At 33.2% G+C, this 23,441-nt stretch overlaps 1 protein-coding gene across 1 annotated transcript; it reads right to left on the bottom strand.

Moving 5' to 3' along the window:
• Window positions 1-15,622: 15,622 nt before the first annotated feature.
• LOC139859994 (uncharacterized) lies at window positions 15,623-16,990 on the bottom strand. Its single transcript, XM_071848765.1, has one exon. It carries the CDS (start codon window positions 16,988-16,990, stop codon window positions 15,623-15,625), a length of 1,368 nt encoding a protein of 455 aa, XP_071704866.1.
• Between the last annotated feature and the right edge of the window lie 6,451 nt (window positions 16,991-23,441).

The following is a 23,441-nucleotide window of genomic DNA, read 5'->3' as shown; positions in this document are numbered from 1 at the left end:
AGCATAATTCTTTTATTACATATTTAATTTCCTTTATTTTATATTTAATTGCACTTCTAATTATCGCATTTTTTATTGTTATTATATTTAATTGCATTTTTAATTATCGTACTTTTTAATTATCGCAAGTTTATTTTATCGCACTTTTATTATTCGTAATTTCATTTATCGTTATTTACTTCATGCTTTAAATTAAGTCTTTTATTTATTTAATATTTTACATTAGGTTTTAACTGCGACTAAAGTTTTAAAATCGACAAACCGGTCATTAAACGGTAAAAACCCCCCTTTATAATAATAATATTACTTATATATATATTTGTATTTTTATAAAAGTAAACTAATATAGCGTTACGCTTTGTTTAAAGATTTCCCTGTGGAACGAACCGGACTTACTAAAAACTACACTACTGTACGATTAGGTACACTGCCTATAAGTGTTGTAGCAAGGTTTAAGTATATCCATTCTAAAAATAAATAAATATCTTGTGTAAAATTGTATCGTATTTAATAGTATTTCCTCACCAAAAATAATACTATTTCGTACCCTCACGCTACATCATCAAGTATTTTTGGCGCCGCTGCCGGGGAAACTCTTAAACGCCGGAAGCGCAACGCTAATATTAAAAAAAAAAGATTTTTAGTTAACTTTTATTAAAATTCGTTTTTATAAAAGTACGTTTTAATTATTCGAAAATATAAAAAGAAAAACAAAAATATAAGTATTTTTAAGATTTTGTTAAATATTTAAGTTTTATAAGTTTCTTTATTTCTATTTTAGTTTATAAAAATATAAGTTTTATTAACTATCTTTTATTTATAGAAAAAAATTAAAAACAGAAAATAAAAATAAAAATAAATAAAGAAAAAACGCGTCGAATTTAAAGCTGTCATCTGAATTTTTGAACCCCGCGACTCGCGGGGTTTGATGCAATAATTGCCGCGACTCGCGGAGGGTACCTGACACACGGACAGAAGCCCTAATTCAGCATTAATTACGGGTTTTAATTAATTATTATTATTATTTAACCCTAATTATTATTATTATTATTAGTTTTATTTTAAGATTTACTTTTTATTTAATTTATGTATTTAGTATTAATTAGTTTTAATTAAATTGTAAAATTAGTAGTTTTATTAAATAAATAATATAAAAATAATATTTTTATAAAAATTGTACTTTTTACAACTTTTTGTATATTTTTATATTTTGTCCTTTTTAATCATTGTAGCGTAATATTTGTATTTTTAGCTCATAATTAATTTTAAACTTAGTTTTTGCTATAGTTATTTTTACTCCTAGATTTTTAAGCTTTGCCGTAGAATTCCTTAAGTGCTTTTTCTTTAGACTAAGATTTAGGTACTTTAGAATTTTGCGACGCCTTTTTAAGTTTTAGTTTCTTTTTAAGTTATTTCCATTTGGGATTTAGTTTTTCCTGTAAGCTTTAATATTTTTAGACCTTTTACTATGTATCAATTATCATTCCAATTAGTAATTTTAATTTGCGATTATAATTTTAAGTTAGTTGTAGTAATAAGATTAGGTTAGTCAAGTATTTTTAAGTTTTTATAAGTTTCTTTTATTTTTCCGTCACCTTTTATTTTTCAACCATTTTTTTTCTTTTTCGATTTTTTTTCGACGAACTCTTTTTCTTTCTTATTTCTCGCTATTCTAGTTTTTAGGACATAGATTTTTATTCTACTTCTTATCTAAATTTCTTAAAATTACGAAAATTTATTTTGAGTGGTTAAATTGATAGACATCAAAATTTTCTGGTTCGTAGTAATAGTTGGATTTGTACGTGGACCGGGTTATTGGAGCCAAACAGTCCTCAATTATATTGAGACCAAACGAATCCTGCCCCTCTGCTGCATCTTTTGGCTATTCGAAACGTGGGCAAAATCAGAAAAGTCTATTAATTGGATAACTTATTATAATTTTTCTTTCCTTTTAAAAACTAATAGGATATTCAGTGAATGCACCGAGCAAGACGTTCATCACCTTTTGTACGTTCACCACCTGTAACTAGATCAAGACATTTAGCAAATATAACCGCCGTTGATTTTTCTTTAGAATCGTCATCCAGTAGACCAAGTACTTCAGTTCAAATTTCCGATAATCCATTTTTTGAACCCGACCTCACAATTGAGAATCCAGAGAATATTCAGGAACGGTTTGTAGATCCTGAACCATTAAACTTTCCTCCGGAGCCACCAATCATTCAAACAGAGATTGTTGAGGAACGAACCATTAAATCAGAATCATCTAGTGATACCTATTCAACAAATTCAATTATGGAGAATCTGGAACCTTTAAGTATGGAAGACCGAATGAGAGCTAAACGCACTGGCCAAGGTCACGCAATTACTCATCCAGACATTAATGCGCCAGATTATGAAATCAAAGGACAAATTCTACACATGGTGACTAATCAATGCCAATTTAGTGGTGCGCCGAAGGAAGATCCAAATGAACATCTACGTACCTTTAATAGGATCTGCACACTATTTAAAATCCGAGAAGTGGAGGATGAACAGATATATCTCATGTTATTTCCCTGGACTTTAAAGGGAGAAGCCAAAGATTGGTTGGAATCGTTACCTGAAGGGGCGATCGATACATGGGACGTTTTAATTGACAAATTTCTTAAACAATTCTTTCCTGCATCTAAAGCCGTAAGACTTCAAGCAGAAATTGTTACGTTCACACAGAAGCCAAATGAAACTCTATATGAGGCGTGGACAAGATATGGAAAGTTGTTAAGAGGATGTCCGCAACATGGTTTAGACACCTGTCAAATAGTACAAATATTCTACCAAGGATGCGACATCACTATAAGAAAAGACATAGATATAGCAGCTGGTGGTTCTATTATGAAGAAAACCGAAACTGATGCTTACAAAATTATTGATAACACTGCTTCCCACTCACATGAGTGGCACCAAGAAAAAGATATCGTTAGATCATCTAAAGCAGCTAGAGCCGATTCTAGCCATGACTTAGATTCCATTTCCGCAAAGATAGATGCTGTGGAGAGACGAATGGAAAAGATGACTAAAGATATTCACTCAATACGAATTAGTTGTGAGCAGTGTGGAGGACCACATTTGACAAAAGATTGTCTCAGTATTGAATTAACAATGGAACAAAGAGAGAATATTTCATACATAAACCAAAGGCCTGGAAATAATTATCAGAATAATTATCAACCGCCAAGACCAATTTACAATCAAAACCAGAATTATAACCGAAATATTCCATACAACAACCAACAAGGTCCTAGCAATCAACAAGTATCCAATAATACTTACAACCAGCAAAGACCGAATTTTCAAAACAAACCACCACAACAAACCGATGATAAAAAGCCGAATTTAGAAGATATGATGACAAAGCTAGTTGAAACTCAAACACAGTTTTTCACATCTCAGAAACAAACTAATGAACAAAATGCTCAAGCATTTAGAAATCAACAAGCTTCTATTCAAAATCTGGAACAAGAAGTGAGTAACCTAGCAAGGTTAATAGGTGAAAGAAAACCGGGAAGTCTACCTAGTGATACAAATGCTAACCCCCGGAATGAAACAGCTAAAGCTATTACCACAAGAAGTGGTACAACACTTAAACCACCTGAAATACCTGTAACTTCTGATGAAACCATTCCTACTCCACAAGAACCACAACCTGATCAAGATAAGGAAAAGGAACCGGTAGTTGAAAAGGTTAATGAAGATAACACAGTTAAGGATAAACCTTATGTTAAACCATATCAACCACCACTTCCTTACCCGAGTAAAATGAAGAAAGAAAAACTTGAAGCCGAGCAATCCAAATTCTTGGATATGTTTAAACAGATAAATGTAAATCTTCCTTTCATTGATGTGATTTCAGGAATGCCAAGATATGCTAAATTCTTGAAAGATCTAATCTCAAATAGAAAGAAAATGGAAGAACTCTCGGCTGTTACTATGAATGCTAATTGTTCAGCAGTGCTGTTGAATAAGATACCAGAAAAATTATCTGATCCAGGAAGTTTCACAATTCCATGTTTTCTGGGTAGTCTTAGTTCAATAGAAGCATTGGCAGACTTAGGTGCTAGTATAAATCTAATGCCGTATTCACTATACGCTAAACTAGACCTTGGAGAATTGAAACCAACCAGAATAAGCATACAACTAGCCGATAGATCAATAAAATATCCTAGAGGGATAATGGAGAACATGCTAGTTAAAGTTGGTACTTTAGTATTTCCAGTAGATTTTGTTGTTTTGGACATGGAAGAAGATTCTCAAGTTCCTCTCATATTAGGAAGACCATTCTTAAACACGGCTAAAGCAATGATAGACGTGTTCGGTAAGAAACTGACCCTAAGTATAGAGGATGAGAGTGTTACCTTTTCAGTTGATAGAGCAATGCAACAACCACAATCTGCAGATGATACATGTTATTATATTCAAACTATAGATGCACATGCAGAATTATTAGAAGAATTTCCAGAATTACAAGGAACAGGAGAATGTTCTTTAGGAGAAGGTAATGAACCAATTGATGAAGCTGAAATGTTAGCTACACTTATAGCTAATGGATATGAACCAACAACAGAAGAAATTCAAATGCTAAAAGAAGAAGACAGATATCGATATAAATCATCGATAGAAGAACCTCCGAAATTAGAGTTAAAGCCACTTCCAAACCATTTGGAATACGCTTATTTACATGGTGAATCTGAATTACCTGTAATAATATCGTCTTCTCTTACTGAAAATGAGAAATCACAACTCATTTCTGTGTTGAAAGCTCATAAACCAGCCATTGCATGGAAGATTCATGATATTAAAGGAATAAGTCCTTCGTATTGCACACATAAAATCCTTATGGAAGAAGGTCATAAAACGTATGTGCAACGCCAACGAAGACTAAATCCTAATATGCAAGATGTAGTTAAGAAAGAGATTATTAAACTGCTAGATGCAGGTTTGATATATCCAATTTCTGATAGTCCATGGGTAAGCCCAGTTCAATGCGTACCTAAGAAGGGTGGCATGACTGTCATTACAAATGAGAAAAATGAGCTTATTCCTACTAGGACTGTAACAGGATGGCGTGTATGTATTGATTATAGAAAATTAAATGACGCCACCAGAAAAGATCACTTTCCCTTACCTTTCATAGATCAAATGTTGGAAAGATTAGCCGGAAATAGTTACTATTGTTTTCTAGATGGATTTTCCGGATATTTTCAAATTCCAATAGCACCCGAAGATCAAGAGAAAACCACATTCACTTGCCCTTATGGTACTTTTGCTTACAAACGCATGCCATTTGGACTTTGTAACGCCCCTGCAACCTTTCAAAGGTGTATGATGGCGATTTTTCACGACATGATAGAAGAATGCATGGAAGTATTCATGGATGACTTTTCAGTCTTCGGTGATACATTTAAATCATGTCTAGTTAATCTGGAACGAATGCTAATTAGATGCGAAAAATCAAATCTAGTACTTAATTGGGAGAAATGCCATTTCATGGTTAAAGAAGGCATCGTTCTTGGACATAAAATTTCAAAAGAAGGAATTGAAGTGGATAGAGCTAAAGTAGATGTAATTGCTAAACTTCCACATCCCACAAATGTTAGAGGAGTTAGGAGTTTTCTAGGGCATGCCGGTTTTTACCGACGTTTCATAAAAGATTTTTCTAAAATTGCCACTCCTATGAATAAACTCCTAGAAAAGGATGCTCCATTCATCTTTTCAGATGAGTGCATCAAATCTTTTAATATTCTTAAAGAAAAACTCACTAATGCGCCGATCATGATAACACCAAATTGGAATCTACCATTTGAACTAATGTGCGATGCAAGTGATTTTGCAATGGGAGCCGTTTTAGGACAAAGGATTGAAAAACGATTTCAACCTATATATTATGCTAGTAAGACATTACAAGGAGCACAAACAAACTATACAACTACTGAAAAAGAACTCCTTGCTATTGTCTTTGCTTTTGACAAATTTCGATCATATCTCGTTCTAGCAAAAACGGTGGTCTATACCGACCATTCTGCTCTTAGATACCTATTTTCAAAACAAGATGCTAAACCAAGATTAATCCGTTGGATCTTACTCTTACAAGAGTTTGATATTGAAATCCGAGATAAAAGAGGAGCAGAAAATCTCGCCGCTGATCATCTTTCTCGTCTTGAAAATCCCGAGTTAGAAGTTCTAAATGAATCGGCCATACAAGACAACTTTCCTGATGAATATCTATTGAAGATAGATTATAAAGAAATCCCATGGTTTGCAGACTATGCAAACTACTTAGTTTGTGGATTCCTTGAAAAAGGATTATCGTACCAAAGACGAAAGAAATTCTTCAGTGATATAAAACACTATTTCTGGGAAGATCCACATCTGTTTAAAAGTTGTCCCGATGGAATAATACGCCGATGTGTATTTGGAGATGAAGCTAGTAAAATTTTAAACCATTGTCACACAGGACCAACAGGAGGGCATTATGGGCCTCAACTAACAGCAAGAAAAGTTTATGAAGCTGGATTCTATTGGCCTACAATTTACAAAGACGCACACCTTCTTTGCAAATCTTGTGATGCATGTCAAAGGGCCGGAAAAATAAGTCAACGTGATGAAATGCCACAAAATGTCATCCAAGTATGTGAAGTATTTGACATTTGGGGTATTGACTTTATGGGTCCATTTCCAAAATCTCATAATAATCTATATATACTCGTAGCCATTGATTATGTATCTAAATGGGCGGAAGCACAAGCTCTCCCAACTAACGATGCACGAGTTGTAGTCAACTTTTTAAAACGTCTTTTTGCAAGGTTTGGAACACCGAAAGCTTTAATAAGTGATCGGGGTACTCATTTCTGTAATAATCAACTTGAGAAAGTTCTTAAAAGATATGGAGTAACTCATAAAATCTCCACCGCATATCATCCACAAACAAGTGGACAAGTTGAAAATACCAACCGAGCTTTAAAACGTATTCTAGAGAAAACCGTAGGATCAAATCCGAAGGAATGGTCCATTAAATTGGAGGATGCACTCTGGGCTTTTAGAACAGCCTACAAAACTCCAATTGGAACCACACCTTTTAGACTTGTTTATGGAAAAGCATGTCATCTTCCAGTAGAAATTGAACACAAAGCATTTTGGGCTTTGAAGACATGTAATCTTGATTTACATGAAGCCGGACGTCTACGATTAAGTCAACTAAATGAATTAGAAGAATTAAGACATGAAGCATACGAAAATTCGTTAATCTATAAAGAAAGAACGAAGAAATGGCATGATAAAAGAATCAGAAGTTCAAAAGAATTTAAAGAAGGAGACAGAGTTCTTCTTTTCAATTCACGATTCAAGCTATTTCCTGGAAAATTGAAATCAAGATGGTCTGGACCATTCATAGTCAAAAGAGTTTTCCCATACGGAACGATAGAATTGATAAATTCAAATGGGATTGAATTTAAAGTTAATGGTCACAGAGTTAAACATTACATACATGGTCCGATGGAAGTCGACAACGAAGTTAATCACAATTTCGACACCACAGCTAACTAAGTGTGGGGAGAATCAAGTCTTTAAAGGATAATATGTATTTCTGTTAGAGTTAGATTGTCTGTTTTCGTGTAGTTCTCGAAAATGGAACCCGAATGGTCTTTCCCTAGCAGACCCTAAAGAACTAGTCTTCTCCCCCCATTCTGAATTTTTTTTTTTTTTTAGGTTTTTACAAAATGAAGACTGCCTGTGAACTAAACCATGGTCTAATGCTACACGCTTTGATCACTAAAAGAAATAATGACATACTACCGAGTGAAATAGTATCAGTAATCAGAGAAAGAATGGACGGAGTTAGAAAAGAATCCAGATGCGAAGATAATAAGTTACAATTTGGTAAAGGAAAATCAAAATCCGCAGCGAAAAGAAGAGCACGACACCTAGAACGATGTCACAAATGCGGAAAATGGTCACATGGAGGTAAATGTTCAAATAATCAAACCTATTCAAATACCGAATTTGTTACTTTATGCAGAGACGGACCGTTCATATGTTTAGAAGAAAAGATACTGAATGCTCGAGGTTACGCCTATGTAGCCATGGAAAACCAATTAAACCGACTATCTTATGAATGGGATAGATCATATAACTAAGAAATCTATTTCACAGGTATGTCTGTACAGTTTTTATTTTTATTTTTATTTTTAACCTTTTGATAATAAACGCTAATTTGTTCGCTAAAAAGTATTAAATTGGTATTAAATAAAATTAGGTTTGGCGACCGAAATTATTGATATCATTCAAAAATTTATTACATCACTGCGAAATTTAACGTTTATTCTTAAGGTATAAATATCTTTAAACAATCAACCCAAAATATTTCAAAAATTCGTCATGAGTTAAATTAGGTCTTGGAACCGAAATTACTTTACCGAAAAGAGGGACGCATATTTTTGATAATATTTGATTGATTAAAGTGGGATAAAAAGACAAAAAGATTTTTAATTTTATTTTTACCATATTTTTAAAATTAATATTTAAATCTTAAATTAATATTGTAAACTTTGTAAAAACAATATATTTAAAATTGTAAATATTTGAAAAATTAATATAAGTTTAGTATGAATTTATAAATTTTTAAATTAAGTTTGGTGTGAATTTTTAATTTTTAAAATATTAATTTTTAATTTAATGCATTTCAAATTTTAAGTTTGGTGTGAATTTTTAATATTAATTTTGAATTTTATATTTAAGTTGTGTGAATTTAAAAACAAAAATTTACTTTATCTCATTAAGTTAAGAATATGATTTTTAAAATTCGTCGTAAGTTGAAGACTAGGTCTTTGAACCGAAATTGCTTTACCCGAGGGAGGGACGAGAACTTTTATTATCATTATTTTTAATCTTTTTGATTTAAAGTATGCCAAAAACATTAAAAAACCCAAAAATCTTAGCTTTTAAAACAATCGCTACAAAAAGACAAATTTTAAAATTTTGTCGAGGGACGGACTAGGACATCGATCCGAAACGACCTCGTCCTAAATAATAAGGGAAACAAAATTTTAAAATTAATTTCTTAATTGTTTTCAAAAGTTAATGATTATAAAAAAAAAAAAAAAAAAAAAAAAAAACAAACTCCGCGAGTCGCGGAGTTTGAAGTGCATTTCGCCGCGACTCGCGGAGGGACCAATTTACAGAAAAAAAAATATACCCGCAGAACAGATCAGTCCCCAACCCAAAACAAAAACATACTGCGAAAATAGCTGCGAAAAACCCGAAAACCACCCCCAAAAATCCCAATTTTTAACCGTTAATCACCAAATTTTTTGCTAAAATCATGTTGAGAAGGATGCTATCTAAGAATTACTCAAGAAAAATGGTAAATTTCTACACCTAAACACCATTTAATCCGAAATTTGGTGTTCTTGAGCTATTTTTTTCCCCAATTTGATTTTGATGCTTTTTAGTGTAATTAGGCTTAAATTGTTTATGTATTATGCTTGTATAACCTAGATTGATGCTGTTTAACATGATTAGAAGCCTTAAACTTCAAATTTTGAATAATCTAGGGTTTGTGTTCTTGAGCAAATTTGGGGCTTTTTGATATAAACAGGTTATGGCCGATTTTTGTCATGAATTGTAGCTAAATTAAGTAGTGTAACATGTTTAGGTAGTTAAATGATCCAAACTTTGAGCCTAAACATGATTTTGAGAATTAAAGTGGACTTTTTCAAGTCTAAAATTCATGAACTTGATTTTTGAAAGATAATGTCATTTGAGACTTGTTTAATTGCTAGTAATGATTATTTTGACATGTTATTTGAGTTGAATGCTTATGAACTTGGCGAACATTTTCGTATATGCTTATTTGAAAAAGTGTAGATTTGATAAAAATGTGAAAATGAGCTTAAGTTTGATATAAATTGATAATGTCATTGTAATTATTTTGATTGATGATTTTGCTGACACTAATGCATATTTGGATGCACAAAAATTGTGTTTGATGTGTTTTGCAGAATGAAAGGGGTGAATCTTCATCCCAAGCCCGCAATGCTCCTGCTGAGAATTTGGAACAACAGGAGGTGGATAACTACTACAAGCAAGATGTACCTCATCCAGTCATGACCTTTTCCGATATGCACTTGGAAGAGTTGCACCCGAACCTGAGATTTGACAGACTTTGGATAGATTATCCAAAATATCAAAGGGGTTTGCATACTCTTCATTCTAAGGTTGTTGAGGTACCAAGGGTCATAGAATGGGGACCCTTAGAAGCTGTAGAATTGGCCGGGCCAATTAGGGAATTACTTGTACAGAGGTATGGTAATTCTTCTTTTAATGACTGGATATGTTTATTCACCATACGTAAACCTGTATATAAAGTATGGTGTGAAGAATTGTTATGTAGTATAGAGTTGAATGATCGGGTAGCTAGTTTAACCGATCGTTCTTTTATTAGATTTTTGTTAGGCGGTTCGATGCGCCACATGTCTTTACTGGACATGGCTCAGGCTTTACGTATATATACGCCTGAGGAGTTAGCGTCTGCCGATTGTAGAGGATTGATACTAAACGGTAGAAAGATAGATGAAAATTTTGATACACACGGTGGTGGAGTCAAATGACAAGCCATCACCGTTTCAAAGGGGGAAATTACTCTTATTTGGATATAGATAGAGCCGAATTAAGAGTGATACATAGGTTTTTAGCTAATTCGATTACACAAAGGGGTAAGAACAAGGAAAAAGTAAATGAACAGGATTTGTTTTACCATATGTGTATTCGAGACCCACAAAGCGCTGTAAGTATACCATATTGTGTGGGTTATTATTTATCAGCTATGGTTCGGGGGATGCGACCACATAGCATAATAGGAGGTGGTATTTTTATTACTTTGATTGGTGAATATCTCGGTGTGGATATAAGTCGGGGGGGATTATTACTAGAAGAGCCGGAACCCCGCGATACTATAGGTTTAAATGTATACCATGGTGCGAAAGTTTTGAAGAGGCGAAATAACGCCGCAGTACGATACCATGGTAGACATCCACAGGTGGAGAGAAACCAGCAGCAAGGTAATGTAGGAGGGGGGAATGAGATGCAAGAAATGCATAGGTTTATAGCTTCTCAGGAATACGAAAATGCTAGACAGAGAGCATTTGAAGATTGGCAAGTTCATCAGAACCAAATCATAGCTCATTGCCAACATATAGGTAGAAACTATATTCCTACACCGAAACCCATCTTCCCTCCTTGGTCTATAGAGATGCAGCCACCATATCCTACGTATGACCCTGCCGAAGCATTCTATAGCACTTATGGTTATGCCTGGAACCCCTATTGGTACCAATATCATCCTTAGTTTACTTATTATTTTTTTTTATTTTGTAATTTGTAATTATTGATACGTTTAATACTTTTGTTAATATTGTAATCATTTTTTATAATTATCTAACTTTTATTCTTAGATTTAAATAATTTTTGAATGTGGGGTAATATACCAAACTTCAAAAATATGTATATATGTTTGCAGTTTATCTTATGTACACAACAGGGTAAAACAACGCATTTTCAAAGACTGGCATTAAGTTCAGCAAAAGCAACTAATTTTGATGACAAGATGCAAAATATATGTGAAATAACAACAAGACGGAATGAACAAATGATGTGCACCATTTATCATTCAGCAAACAAACGCCAATATATTTGGAAACTTTGGTAAAATTTAATCATTTTCACACTAATCACCCTCAATAATTTAAATTGTTATTGATTTCTTGCAAATGAGGGCATTGCAAGATCTTAAGTGTGGGAAGGGGTTAAATTCTTTCGGATTTTAAAAATTTTTTACTTTATACACTTGATTACCATTAAAAATACTAGTAAAGCAGTAGTTGTATTAGAATCTAGTGCTCTCTGATAAAAAAAGAACAGCCCTAGTCTTATATACTGACTACCCAATTCTAGTAAAATTTTTCAAAATTTTCAATTAAATGAATTCAAATCATGTTTATACATATTTATGAACGATAAAACTAAGTTTTAACACCGAAATTATTGTTACCTCGGAAAGGACATAAATTGAGAAACAAACCAAAATGTTAAAATTCATTTAAAATGGAATAGAGGACGATAAAAAGGAAAATAAAAGCCAAGTGTGGGAAAATTTACCAAGTTATCTTAACATATGTCACATATATCTGTAACAAATAACTGAAAATACTTTTGCTTTGGACTAAACTAAACTGTTTTACCCGATGAAAGAAAAGAAGAGATGGATCTACACGATGAATCAATTCCATCACTAAAAGGAAGTAAAGTCTTCCGAAAAAGAAACGCGCTTCTTGATTTAGGTCATGAAGTTGTCGTCCAGACCAGCTGTAGGTTGACGAAAAATCTAGAAAAGTCATCACTAAAATCAGCAGGAAATCCACGGACCTCAGCATTAAACAGGGTCGCCAAGTGGTCAGATTTATCCTAACCATGAGAAGGATTTATCTCGTACAATGGGGGGGCACCATGCAAATTAGCTGGATAAGACTAATGAATCAGATCCCCAGAAAGGATAATCTCCTTAAAGATTAAAAATCAGCTTTTAAGACTGATATTACTCAATCCTAGAGATTGACCTTAAAGATTGAGAATTACAAACTCATGGAATTCAATGATATCTAAACTCGAGCTTGAACGAGAAAATATTTTGATCAAAATTACAAACCGATTTGTTTTCTGAAAACCCTATTTTCAATGCGTTCATTACCATTAAACGTAAAATCCTAGGAATTCACCTGGAATTCATTAGGTCACCTGAACTAAATCGGGTGTCAACCGTAAGAACGGTGGTTGCATAGTGGTCAAAGACAGGACCTTGTGCCAGACCGAAAAATTATAAGGGTGAGCTTTACTATTGCTCCTACCAAGGATAGTAATTGCGTCCGACACGTTATAGACCATAATTAAAAGCATGTCAGGGGACATTGCCTTAACAGTTGCTTGTTCAACGCTTTCCTTTACAACCGGACGGTAGTTTACCGAAAGGTAATATACGGGACAAGTAAACTGGACGTGTTGCTTTCCAAATACAAGGTTAGCAAGTGGGTGACACAAAACCGCAAGTTTTGAGCTAAAATTTTCAAATCTAAAACCCACCAAACCCACAAAAATATTTTGCAAACACCGGTAAAGGGTTATTCCGGAAAACTTATCTAGGGTAAAAACTAGATTTCAAAAGATCAAATGTTTTCATAAAGATCCAATTTCCTTAATGGATCTAAATTTTTATAGTCATGTGGGACTGTAAACCATATCGTTACTACCATTGTTTATACCGCCGTATAGAAATCACTGATGTACAAAGTGTGAAGAATAAAGAAGTGATTCTAATATTTCAAGAAGATATTGCTTGAGGACAAGCAACGCTCAAGTGTGGGAATATTTGATAATGCTAAAAACGAACATATATTTCATAGCATTATTCCTCAAGAAAGACAAGCTTTTAGTTGCAATTGTTCTATTTACAAGTGATATTCGTTTAAATAATAAAAGGTGAAGACAAAAGACAGATTCGACGAATTGAAGACGCAAACGACCAAAAAGCTCAAAAGTACAAAAGACAATCAAAAAGGTTCCAATTATTGATAAGAAACGTCTCGAAATTACAAGAGTACAAGATTCAAAACGCAAAGTACAAAATATAAAATTGTACGCAAGGACGTTCGAAAATCCGGAACCGGGACCAGAGTCAACTCTTAACGCTCGACGCAACGGACTAAAAATTACAAGTTAACTATGTATATAAATATAATATAATATATAATTAATTATATTAATTATATATATATTATATATATATTATAAAACCGTCGGCAGAGAAAGACTCCAAGGGTGTGAGCTGTAAATTCATTCTCCGTGACTCGCGGAGTTTGAAGAGGATTTTGCCGCGAGTCGCGGAGCCCCAAAAAACGACTCTGCCTATAAAGCAAACCGAATTCTGATCATTTTTCATAATCTATTTCTCTCTTCTCTCATATATACGATATATATATATATATATATATAATTTATATTTTAATTTTAATTTTAATTATAATTCTAATAATAAGGGTATGTTAGCGAATGTTGTAAGGGTGTAAGTCGAAATTCTGTCCGTGTAACGCTACGCTATTTTTAATCATTGTAAGTTATGTTCAACCTTTTTATATTAATGTCTCGTAGCTAAGTTATTATTATGCTTATTTAAAACGAAGTAATCATGATGTTGGGCTAATTACTAAAATTGGGTAATTGGGCTTTGTACCATAATTGGGGTTTGGACAAAAGAACGACACTTGTGGAAATTAGACTATGGGCTATTAATGGGCTTTATATTTGTTTAACTAAATGATAGTTTGTTAATGTTAATATAAAGATTTACAATTGGGCGTCCCTATAAATTACCATATACACTCGATCGGACACGATGGGCGGGGTATTTATATGTACGAATAATCGTTCATTTAACCGGACACGGGAATGGATTAATAGCCACTAGAATAATTAAAACAGGGGTGAAATTACATTCAAGGGTAATTGGTGTAATTGTTAACAAAGTAGTAAAACCTTGGTTTACACGCAGTCGATAACCTGGTGTATTCATTAAACAAAGTATTAAAACCTTGTTACAATTCGAATCCCCAATTAGTTGGAATATTTAACTTCGGGTATAATAATAATTTGACGAGGACACTCGCACTTTATATTTATGACTGATGGACTGTTATGGACAAAAACCAGACGGACATATTAAATAATCCAGGACAAAGGACAATTAACCCATGGACATAAAACTAAAATCAACACGTCAAACATCATGATTACGGAAGTTTAAATAAGCATAATTCTTTTATTACATATTTAATTTCCTTTATTTTATATTTAATTGCACTTCTAATTATCGCATTTTTTATTGTTATTATATTTAATTGCATTTTTAATTATCGTACTTTTTAATTATCGCAAGTTTATTTTATCGCACTTTTATTATTCGTAATTTCATTTATCGTTATTTACTTCATGCTTTAAATTAAGTCTTTTATTTATTTAATATTTTACATTAGGTTTTAACTGCGACTAAAGTTTTAAAATCGACAAACCGGTCATTAAACGGTAAAAACCCCCCTTTATAATAATAATATTACTTATATATATGTTTGTATTTTTATAAAAGTAAACTAATATAGCGTTACGCTTTGTTTAAAGATTTCCCTGTGGAACGAACCGGACTTACTAAAAACTACACTACTGTACGATTAGGTACACTGCCTATAAGTGTTGTAGCAAGGTTTAAGTATATCCATTCTAAAAATAAATAAATATCTTGTGTAAAATTGTATCGTATTTAATAGTATTTCCTCACCAAAAATAATACTATTTCGTACCCTCACGCTACATCATCACCTTACTTGAGTGCTGAGTTTTTGGAATAAGAGCAATAATCGTGTGGTTCAGTTTCGAAAGCAACTGACCATTAGCAAAGAAAGCTTTAATAGCCGAACAAACATCCTCTCCAACAATATCCCATGCCTCTTTGAAAAACATCGAAGAGTACCCATCTGGCCCCGGCGCTTTATCTACCAATATTGAACATAGCCTTCCGAACTTCCTGGCTCGTAATTGGTCTCACCATATGAACAGCTTTGACCGAACTAATGCGTGAAGTAAATAATGAATCAGGATCATCGATGCTATCATAGTTGGCTGCCATACCAAGGAATTGTTCATAATGTTGCGTAAAAACATTAGCAACTCCATCACCTTCAACGACATTATCATTATTGTCAAAAATAGCGTGAATATGGTTACGATTTTTCCTACCTTTAACAACTTTGTGGAAGTAACTACAGTTTGAATCACCAACTCGAAGCCACTCCACCTTTGCCTTTTGTTTTAAAAAGCGTTCTTCCTCAATCAATGCTTCGTTAAACTCCTGCAATTTGTTTTTCTCAGCTAATCGAAGAGGCACCGAATCAGGATTAACATCTAGAAGAACCTGCGTTGAGTCCAATTCAGCCCTTAGTTTAGTAACTCGATCATGAATATTTCCTTTAGACCACATGAGTTTTCTAAAGGCTTTCTTCATCAATCGAACTCTTTTAACAACACGAAACATTAGATGACCATGCACCTCAACACCCCAACCATCCTTAACCACCTTTTGAAACGCCTCATTATGAACAACAAAATTGCCAAACTTAAACGGTTTTGGCTTAGAACCACTAACATCAGGCAACTTTAACACCATGGGACTATGATCAGAAATTCTATAAGGTTGAAAAATAACATAAGCATCCGGGAAATCCCCTATAAACATATCATTAGCCATAACTCGATCAATTTTCTTTAGAATACCAGTTTTCGAGTTAGGACGCTGATTCCATGAATAATGTAACCCAGAATAATTCACATCCGCCATGTTAATTGCATCTACACATTCTTGAAACTCACGCATAGCAATAGTGACATTTGAAGAGCTAGCAGTGGACTCCTCAAGACTAAGAGATGCATTAAAATCCCCCATAATAGTCCAAGGGTGATCACCCACAAACTGCTTATGAACATACAAATCCCTCCATAGTTGTCTACATTGTATGTAGTAATTAGCTGCATAAACAAAAGAGACATAGAATTTCTTACCACAATGAAACGAGAGTAGACAATGAACCACCTGATCAGTAGCTGTAACCACCATAAGTTGAGCTACAGATGGATCCAAACCCAAAATAATACGAGTACCAATAGCACACATATTACTATTCGATGTCCAACTCCAATGAGGAAACACGGAATTACAAACATTATTAAGTTTACTAAGAGCAACGTGAGACTCTAAAATAGCAAAGACACTTAACCGGTTACTAACAACCACCTCGTGAACCTCTTGTTGTTTAGGGATTCGGTTCAAACCCCTTATATTCCATGAAGCGATACTAACCATGATGACCGTCCTTACCGGGAATGCTTGCCCCCTCAGAATTTGGTGGAACCATAAAGTTCACAGTCTCGTTATTCCCAGGTTCTACATCACTAGGTTCATCAATAAGTTGATACCCTGTTGTTCATCCTTCTTCCACAATGTTATCTAGAACAGCATAAGAGTTACTAATCGAAACATGGTGCTTATCCTTCCTTGGCTTTTCCACTGGAACGTTCTTACTTGGAGCACCACTTGTACTTGTAACATTTGTTGGGTTAATCTTTGGCCTGTACACCATAGTAGGCCCACGTTTTGCCATTTTAAAGCCGTCATTCTGTTTCTTATTCAGCGTGACCACCTTCGAAGGTTTTACAGATTGAAAACCATCACTATCGATAACTTTTGTAGCTGGCTAAACCGGGATATTTTTCGGGCATTGCGCATCCCTATGACCAAACACTTTACAGCCCGAGCATCTCGGCGGCTTCCACTCATATTCAATAGTAACCGTATCGACTGAGCTGCTAGCACCATTAATCCCAGGCATTCCAACTTTCAAGCTAGTCCTTAACTCACTTTCAGCACTAATTTCAATCATAGCCCTAGCGTAATTCGGGCGACCCCAAGTCTCCACACACATCGTGCTTGTGTAAGAATCCAACATGATTGGCTTTCCAACCTTCGACGTTATCATACTAAGACCATCTTCAGTATAACCTGTAAGGGGAACATCAAACAACTTCACCCAAACCGGCACTTTAGACAAGTTCTCTTTCGTCAAAGAAACATTAGCCGCCCATTTATTCAACATTATTGGGACTGTACGTATCATCCATAGGACTTTTTCAGGACATCATGCATACCTTTAGACGTTGCAAACTTGAAAAAATAAAATCCTTTCGAGTTTATCATAGTTTTCTCAATGCCATACTTGGCCGACGTATTCATCACATAGTTCTTAACAACCGGGTAAGTGACCCTTTTCCCGATAAAGTAACCGTATAATGTATTACTATAATGATCACAAGCTTCCATAATCGAAGAGATAGGTAACTCAACGTCAACTCCTTCATTCATCACATTAGAACTCTCCATGAGCCTAAAGTTCACCTTTTTTGTTACTGAAGTACCAACCGTAGCATTCAAGTAAGATACCTTTGGTGTTTCAACATTTAACTTTTTAACAATTTCAACAGGATCACTCACCTCTGGTATACCACCATTCTTCAACGTATCATCTTCCCTAGTGGCCACCTGAGCAACAGAACCACTCACCTCTGGTACACCAACTGGATTCGAAGTAACATCTTCCCGAGTACCCACCGGATCAGACACGATCTGAGGTTCAACCGAATGACCATCATTACGTTCAAGAGAAACGTACTCCGGATAATCATCGATTGAATCAGAGTCTTCCGAATGGACACTAATCCGATCATCATTATCGTTTGCATTATCAGTGGGTTCCGGGATCTCTTCCAATGAACCAGTCGATTCCGACCCATTATCTTTGGTCGTATCATTCAAATCAAACTCAATTTTACAGTTTCTCAAAACCCTAGGCGTTGGATCAACGGTTTTTTTCTTCTTTTTCCCACTCGAGTTCTTTCCCATGACAAACTCTAACCGGAGAAGAACAACGACAAGAAGATTAGGCGTGTAAGAATCAGATGAACAGCTTGAACGTAGAAGAAAAAACGTTATATTATATATCTGAATACATGATTAGGAGATTAGGAGATATTATACTATATTTTTTATTTACAATTGCCCTTTATTTTTTATTTTTTATCTTATATGCAAAAATTAAGAGAATAAAAAAAATTTATTTTATTATTTTTTATCAATTTTTATATGTGAACTATTAAATTAAAACAACTCAAAATTAAATAGTGAACTATAAATATGAGAGATATAGAGTAACTTAAAAGTTGCAATGATGTAATCAAGTATTCTAACATTACCAACCATAGTTAATATACATGTTGAAGATAATCGATTCAAAAAGACATGTAAAAAATAATCGATTTAAAAAGGACGCAAATCATTTCACATCGAAAATTGAAAAGAAATATATCAATAATATGTTTATAAAAACTTCTTATCAAGACATGTAAAAAATAATCGATTTAAAAAGGACGCAAATCATTTCACATCGAAAATTGAAAAGAAATATATCAATAATATGTTTATAAAAACTTCTTATCATCACCAATTCGTTTTAAACTACATTATACAAATATATTACACCTACAAGATAATTGAGATAACCTTAGACCTATAAACCACACAAAACATCAAAGTTCATAATTCACTAACCATACATATCATAATAATAATATAAAATTCATGCAATAGCTTATGATACCTTTAGTTTAGACCTTTCCTTAATGTAGTGTGATCGGACAAATTTTGCCACCATCACACCACCATGGCGCCGTAATGCAGCGTGATGAGCCGGAATTGTTGTAGGCGTGATGGCTGCTTCACGGAAAAAGAAGGTAGCGTGAGGGATTCTTGGCCCAATCATAACATGCCACCTCAATTGCTTATCTTGTTTTTCTTTTCTTTTTTCTTTTCTTTTTTGAAGTCATCAACTCGCCATGGATGGATGCTGGTGATGTTCTTTAACTTTAGTTTTTTGTACAGCATTAAATAAGATGTGAAGATGATAAAATCTTACTAATATACAACTTCAGTCCCTGATTTATTAATAATAGTACTCCATCCGTCCCAGATTAATTGTCCAGTATTCCTTTTCGGGTTCTCTCAAATTAATTGTCCATTTCCAAAAATAAAAAGTAAATTTAACGAAGTTTACCATATTGTCCCTAATAAATTAATTAAATTACAAAAGTGAGAGACATTTCTAATTAATTGATTGAGGGTAAAACTGTAAAGTAGAAAAAAAAAAGTATAGAAAATGTACAATATGATAATGATATTTCTTAAAGTGTGTATTTTTTGTCTGAAGACAATTAATCTATGACGGATGGAGTAATAACCTTAGAAATAAAATACGTTATAGCCCCTAAAGTTTTGTTCTTTTTTGTTTTGAACTTATATCTTGTTTTTATAGTTACTATAAGCATGTGATTTTAAAAATTGAATATTATATACATGTATTATATATATTATATATAATATAATATATAATGTATAGTTAATAAAATTAATAAGTTAGTAAAAAAATGAAAAAGAAAATAAAAAGATGAAACATTCCTATTACACAACTATCACGTCATATCATTACAAATTTCACCATGCCATCACGTCATCACATTTGTTACATCAGCACCATTATCCACAAATAACACCCCATCGTACCCTCACCATCTTAAATGGTCTTAGGGGGTATTTGGTTGAAAACTAATTATTCGTTTTGAATAATTGTAGTCAAATAATCAACTGCATCAAAACGTGATTTTCGTTATTTAGTGTTTACCGGCTCTAGTTATTGAGTCGACAACAAGCGTCGATTTATTGATGACTTGACTGACTCTTAGACCCTAAATTAAATTTTATGCAGGATTTAAAACCCATGGAAATTTGATTTTACAATTTTAATGGCATCTCAATTTTATTTTTATTTTTAATTTAATTTTCTTTCTTAAAAACTTTTTTTAATTTATTGGCCGATGGTCCACTCGGAAGCAATCTATCTATTTGTCAAATAGAAAGAGAGATTATTTTCTCTAATTTTGAGAGTGTTTTCATTCAAGGTGAAGAAATGACTTATTTTTATTTTCAAATAAGGGAATGATTGTCTACATCTCACCTCTCTCATACACCACTCATATGGTATTAGATTTTATTGTTATTGTAATAACGTACATTTTAATTTGTTAGGTTTCCTAGTCAATGTACTCACCCAACATTCTTGTCACTGCCTCTACAAAAGTTAGCCAGACTTTGGTCCTAAATTTGTAGAAAATATAGTCAAGATCTTTAGACCTAACACGTCAACATAAAAAAAAAAATAATAATTTATCAACACACCCTGTACTTTTACCAAATTTTGTAGGAAAAATTGTTTAAAAATCATCGAACTTTTACCAAATTTCTATTGTATGCATCATACTTTCAGATCTCCTATTGTATGTATTCAATTATTTAAATTGTTCTGTGGTATATTTTCAGTCACCATAATTCCAAAATTACATAATTAATCCCTCATATTTGACAAATATTGCATGATCTATTTTTTCTTGACAAAATTACATCATATGGTCCCTTTTATCCTTGTTCATCTTTTCCTAAAACTGATGCATACAAGTTCTTGATTTCCTTTCCACATAACCCCCATAAAATTGAACTCACAAAAAATGTATATGATCCCAATCAAAATACGACCCTAAAAATCAAAACCTCCAACAATTTATACCATTCTAATTATCACATCTTGACTTTATCAAAGCCAGAAAATAAAAAAATCAAGGATATTTCTATTTGTTTTGCTACAGTACGTTCATAATTTCATATTCAACATTAGAACTTCAAATTTTCAAAGGTTGTTTATAAGCATAAATTAGACTCAGATATGTGATTCTAATCTTAAACTTAACGCTTGAAAACCTTTAAATTGAATTAAAAAACACTCTTGAATCTCAGATCTGGAGGTCAAAGTTCGATGGTATTTGGTCAACGAATCGATTGAAGTGTTTGTGTTGATTTCAGGTATTCAAACTGATGATCGAGCATTCAGTTACGGATTTCAAGCAACTTTGTGTTGATTTCATCATCTGAAACATCCCAGATCTCAAAATTAAATTTAATGTTCATCTTTTATGTGACGTCAATGTTCTTCATGATTGAAACTTGTTGATGTTTTTGCTCTTAAATTCTTTTCTATATGGTTATGTAGCTACTACAGGATGATATTCAACCGATTTTGATTCATAACTTTCGAGATTAAAAATAACCTGGGTAAATTTATCACAACTTGTTGATGCTTTTGCTCTTGAATTCTTCATAAACGTATGACATGCCTAAACCATTCAATAATAAAGTATACGGACCATTTATAAACCAATATCACATACTTGATTTTTGATAACTCATACAAAATCTCTAGGGCTAACTTATAATTTTCACTGATGGGTATTAAAAGTAACAATGGTGAGTTGTTAAACATGCATATAAAGGTGGAAAAAAGAATAATTAACTGGAATGTTGATTTAAAGGTGGAAAAAAGAATAATTAACTGGAATGTTGATTTAATTGTAGCGGAGAGAACAAATTTAATTAAGACAATGTTATTGTTTCAGATTTATGTTTGAAAATTTTAGGTGCGATGAACAATTTTTCCTTTTAAACAATATTGAATTGTTAGATTTATGTTTAATTTGAAGGTGCTGATTTTGATTTGGAGAAAAAAAAAAAAAAAAATTAGGGTTTGTGAATGAAGATGATGAACTTCAAGAAGAAATGATGAACATGCAATAGTTACATATTTAACTAACAGTCGTTATGTTGAGGGACCAACTGTGTCAAAAATTAATGTTAGTAACCTGCTACCTGATGTATAAGTAATGGTTTGCATACAATAGTAGATATTAATAGTTGAAAGCATATAATAGAATATTTTAAAGTTGAATACATACAATAGTAATTTGGTGATAACACCTTCTCGTACTTAAAATTAACAAGGTACTAAAACTCAAGTTGTGCACCTATTCTTTATATTTTATAATCATACAGTTAGTCATAAGGAGAACTAAAAGTTTGTTTAGACAAATATAGCATGAATACAATTGGAATTATAAATTACTTGGTTAAAAGGGTTAACATCATGCTATTATCTTCGGATTAAACTAAAAGATTAGTAGTACGGAGTAGTATTCAATAGCAAAACACAATAACATTCAACATAAGAGCAGTTAATAAGATCAAATTTGTGACGCCCCGTACAAAATCAACGTGTACGGATCGTCAACAACAGGTCCATTACACGGTACAATACTACATGCTGTTTTAAAACAAGTTTTGCATTCATGAAAATGTGACGTCTTTACCAACGTCAAATGTTTTATAAAGATAACGTGCTTCTATGAATAGAAAGCATTAACATAAGTACGTGACACAAAGGTCATTACAAAGCCATTGTTCTAATGTAACATAAGTTGTGAATGCAAAGTAAAAGTTCCTTGATTGAGACATCTCTAAGTAATGCAGCGGAAGTCTAACACAGCGAGTCTGTAACAGCAAGTCTATAACACCAAGACTATAACAGCAAGTCTAACAGCGGAAGAAACAACGTCTAAGCACCTGAGAAATACATGCTTAAAAAGTCAACACGAATGTTGGTGAGCTATAGTTTGTTTGTAATCATTAATGTAATGTAGACCACGAGATTTCAGTGCTTCAACCAGCAATTCAAATCAGTATGATAAAGTATATGCTTATCCGTGGGCACCCGGTAACTAACTTAACGTAATATTACCCCCTAAAAGTACACTTGACGAGTGCGTCT

Source organism: Rutidosis leptorrhynchoides, chromosome 7 (genome assembly GCF_046630445.1).
Source record: "Rutidosis leptorrhynchoides isolate AG116_Rl617_1_P2 chromosome 7, CSIRO_AGI_Rlap_v1, whole genome shotgun sequence".
Taxonomy (NCBI): domain Eukaryota; kingdom Viridiplantae; phylum Streptophyta; class Magnoliopsida; order Asterales; family Asteraceae; genus Rutidosis; species Rutidosis leptorrhynchoides.
This window is presented reverse-complemented; position numbering and strand designations above follow the sequence as displayed.

What these genes read in the sequence shown, in the direction of transcription:
- LOC139859994 (XM_071848765.1), bottom strand. Translation starts at nt 16,990, where the DNA reads ATGGTTAGTATCGCTTCATGGAATATAAGGGGTTTGAACCGAATCCCT.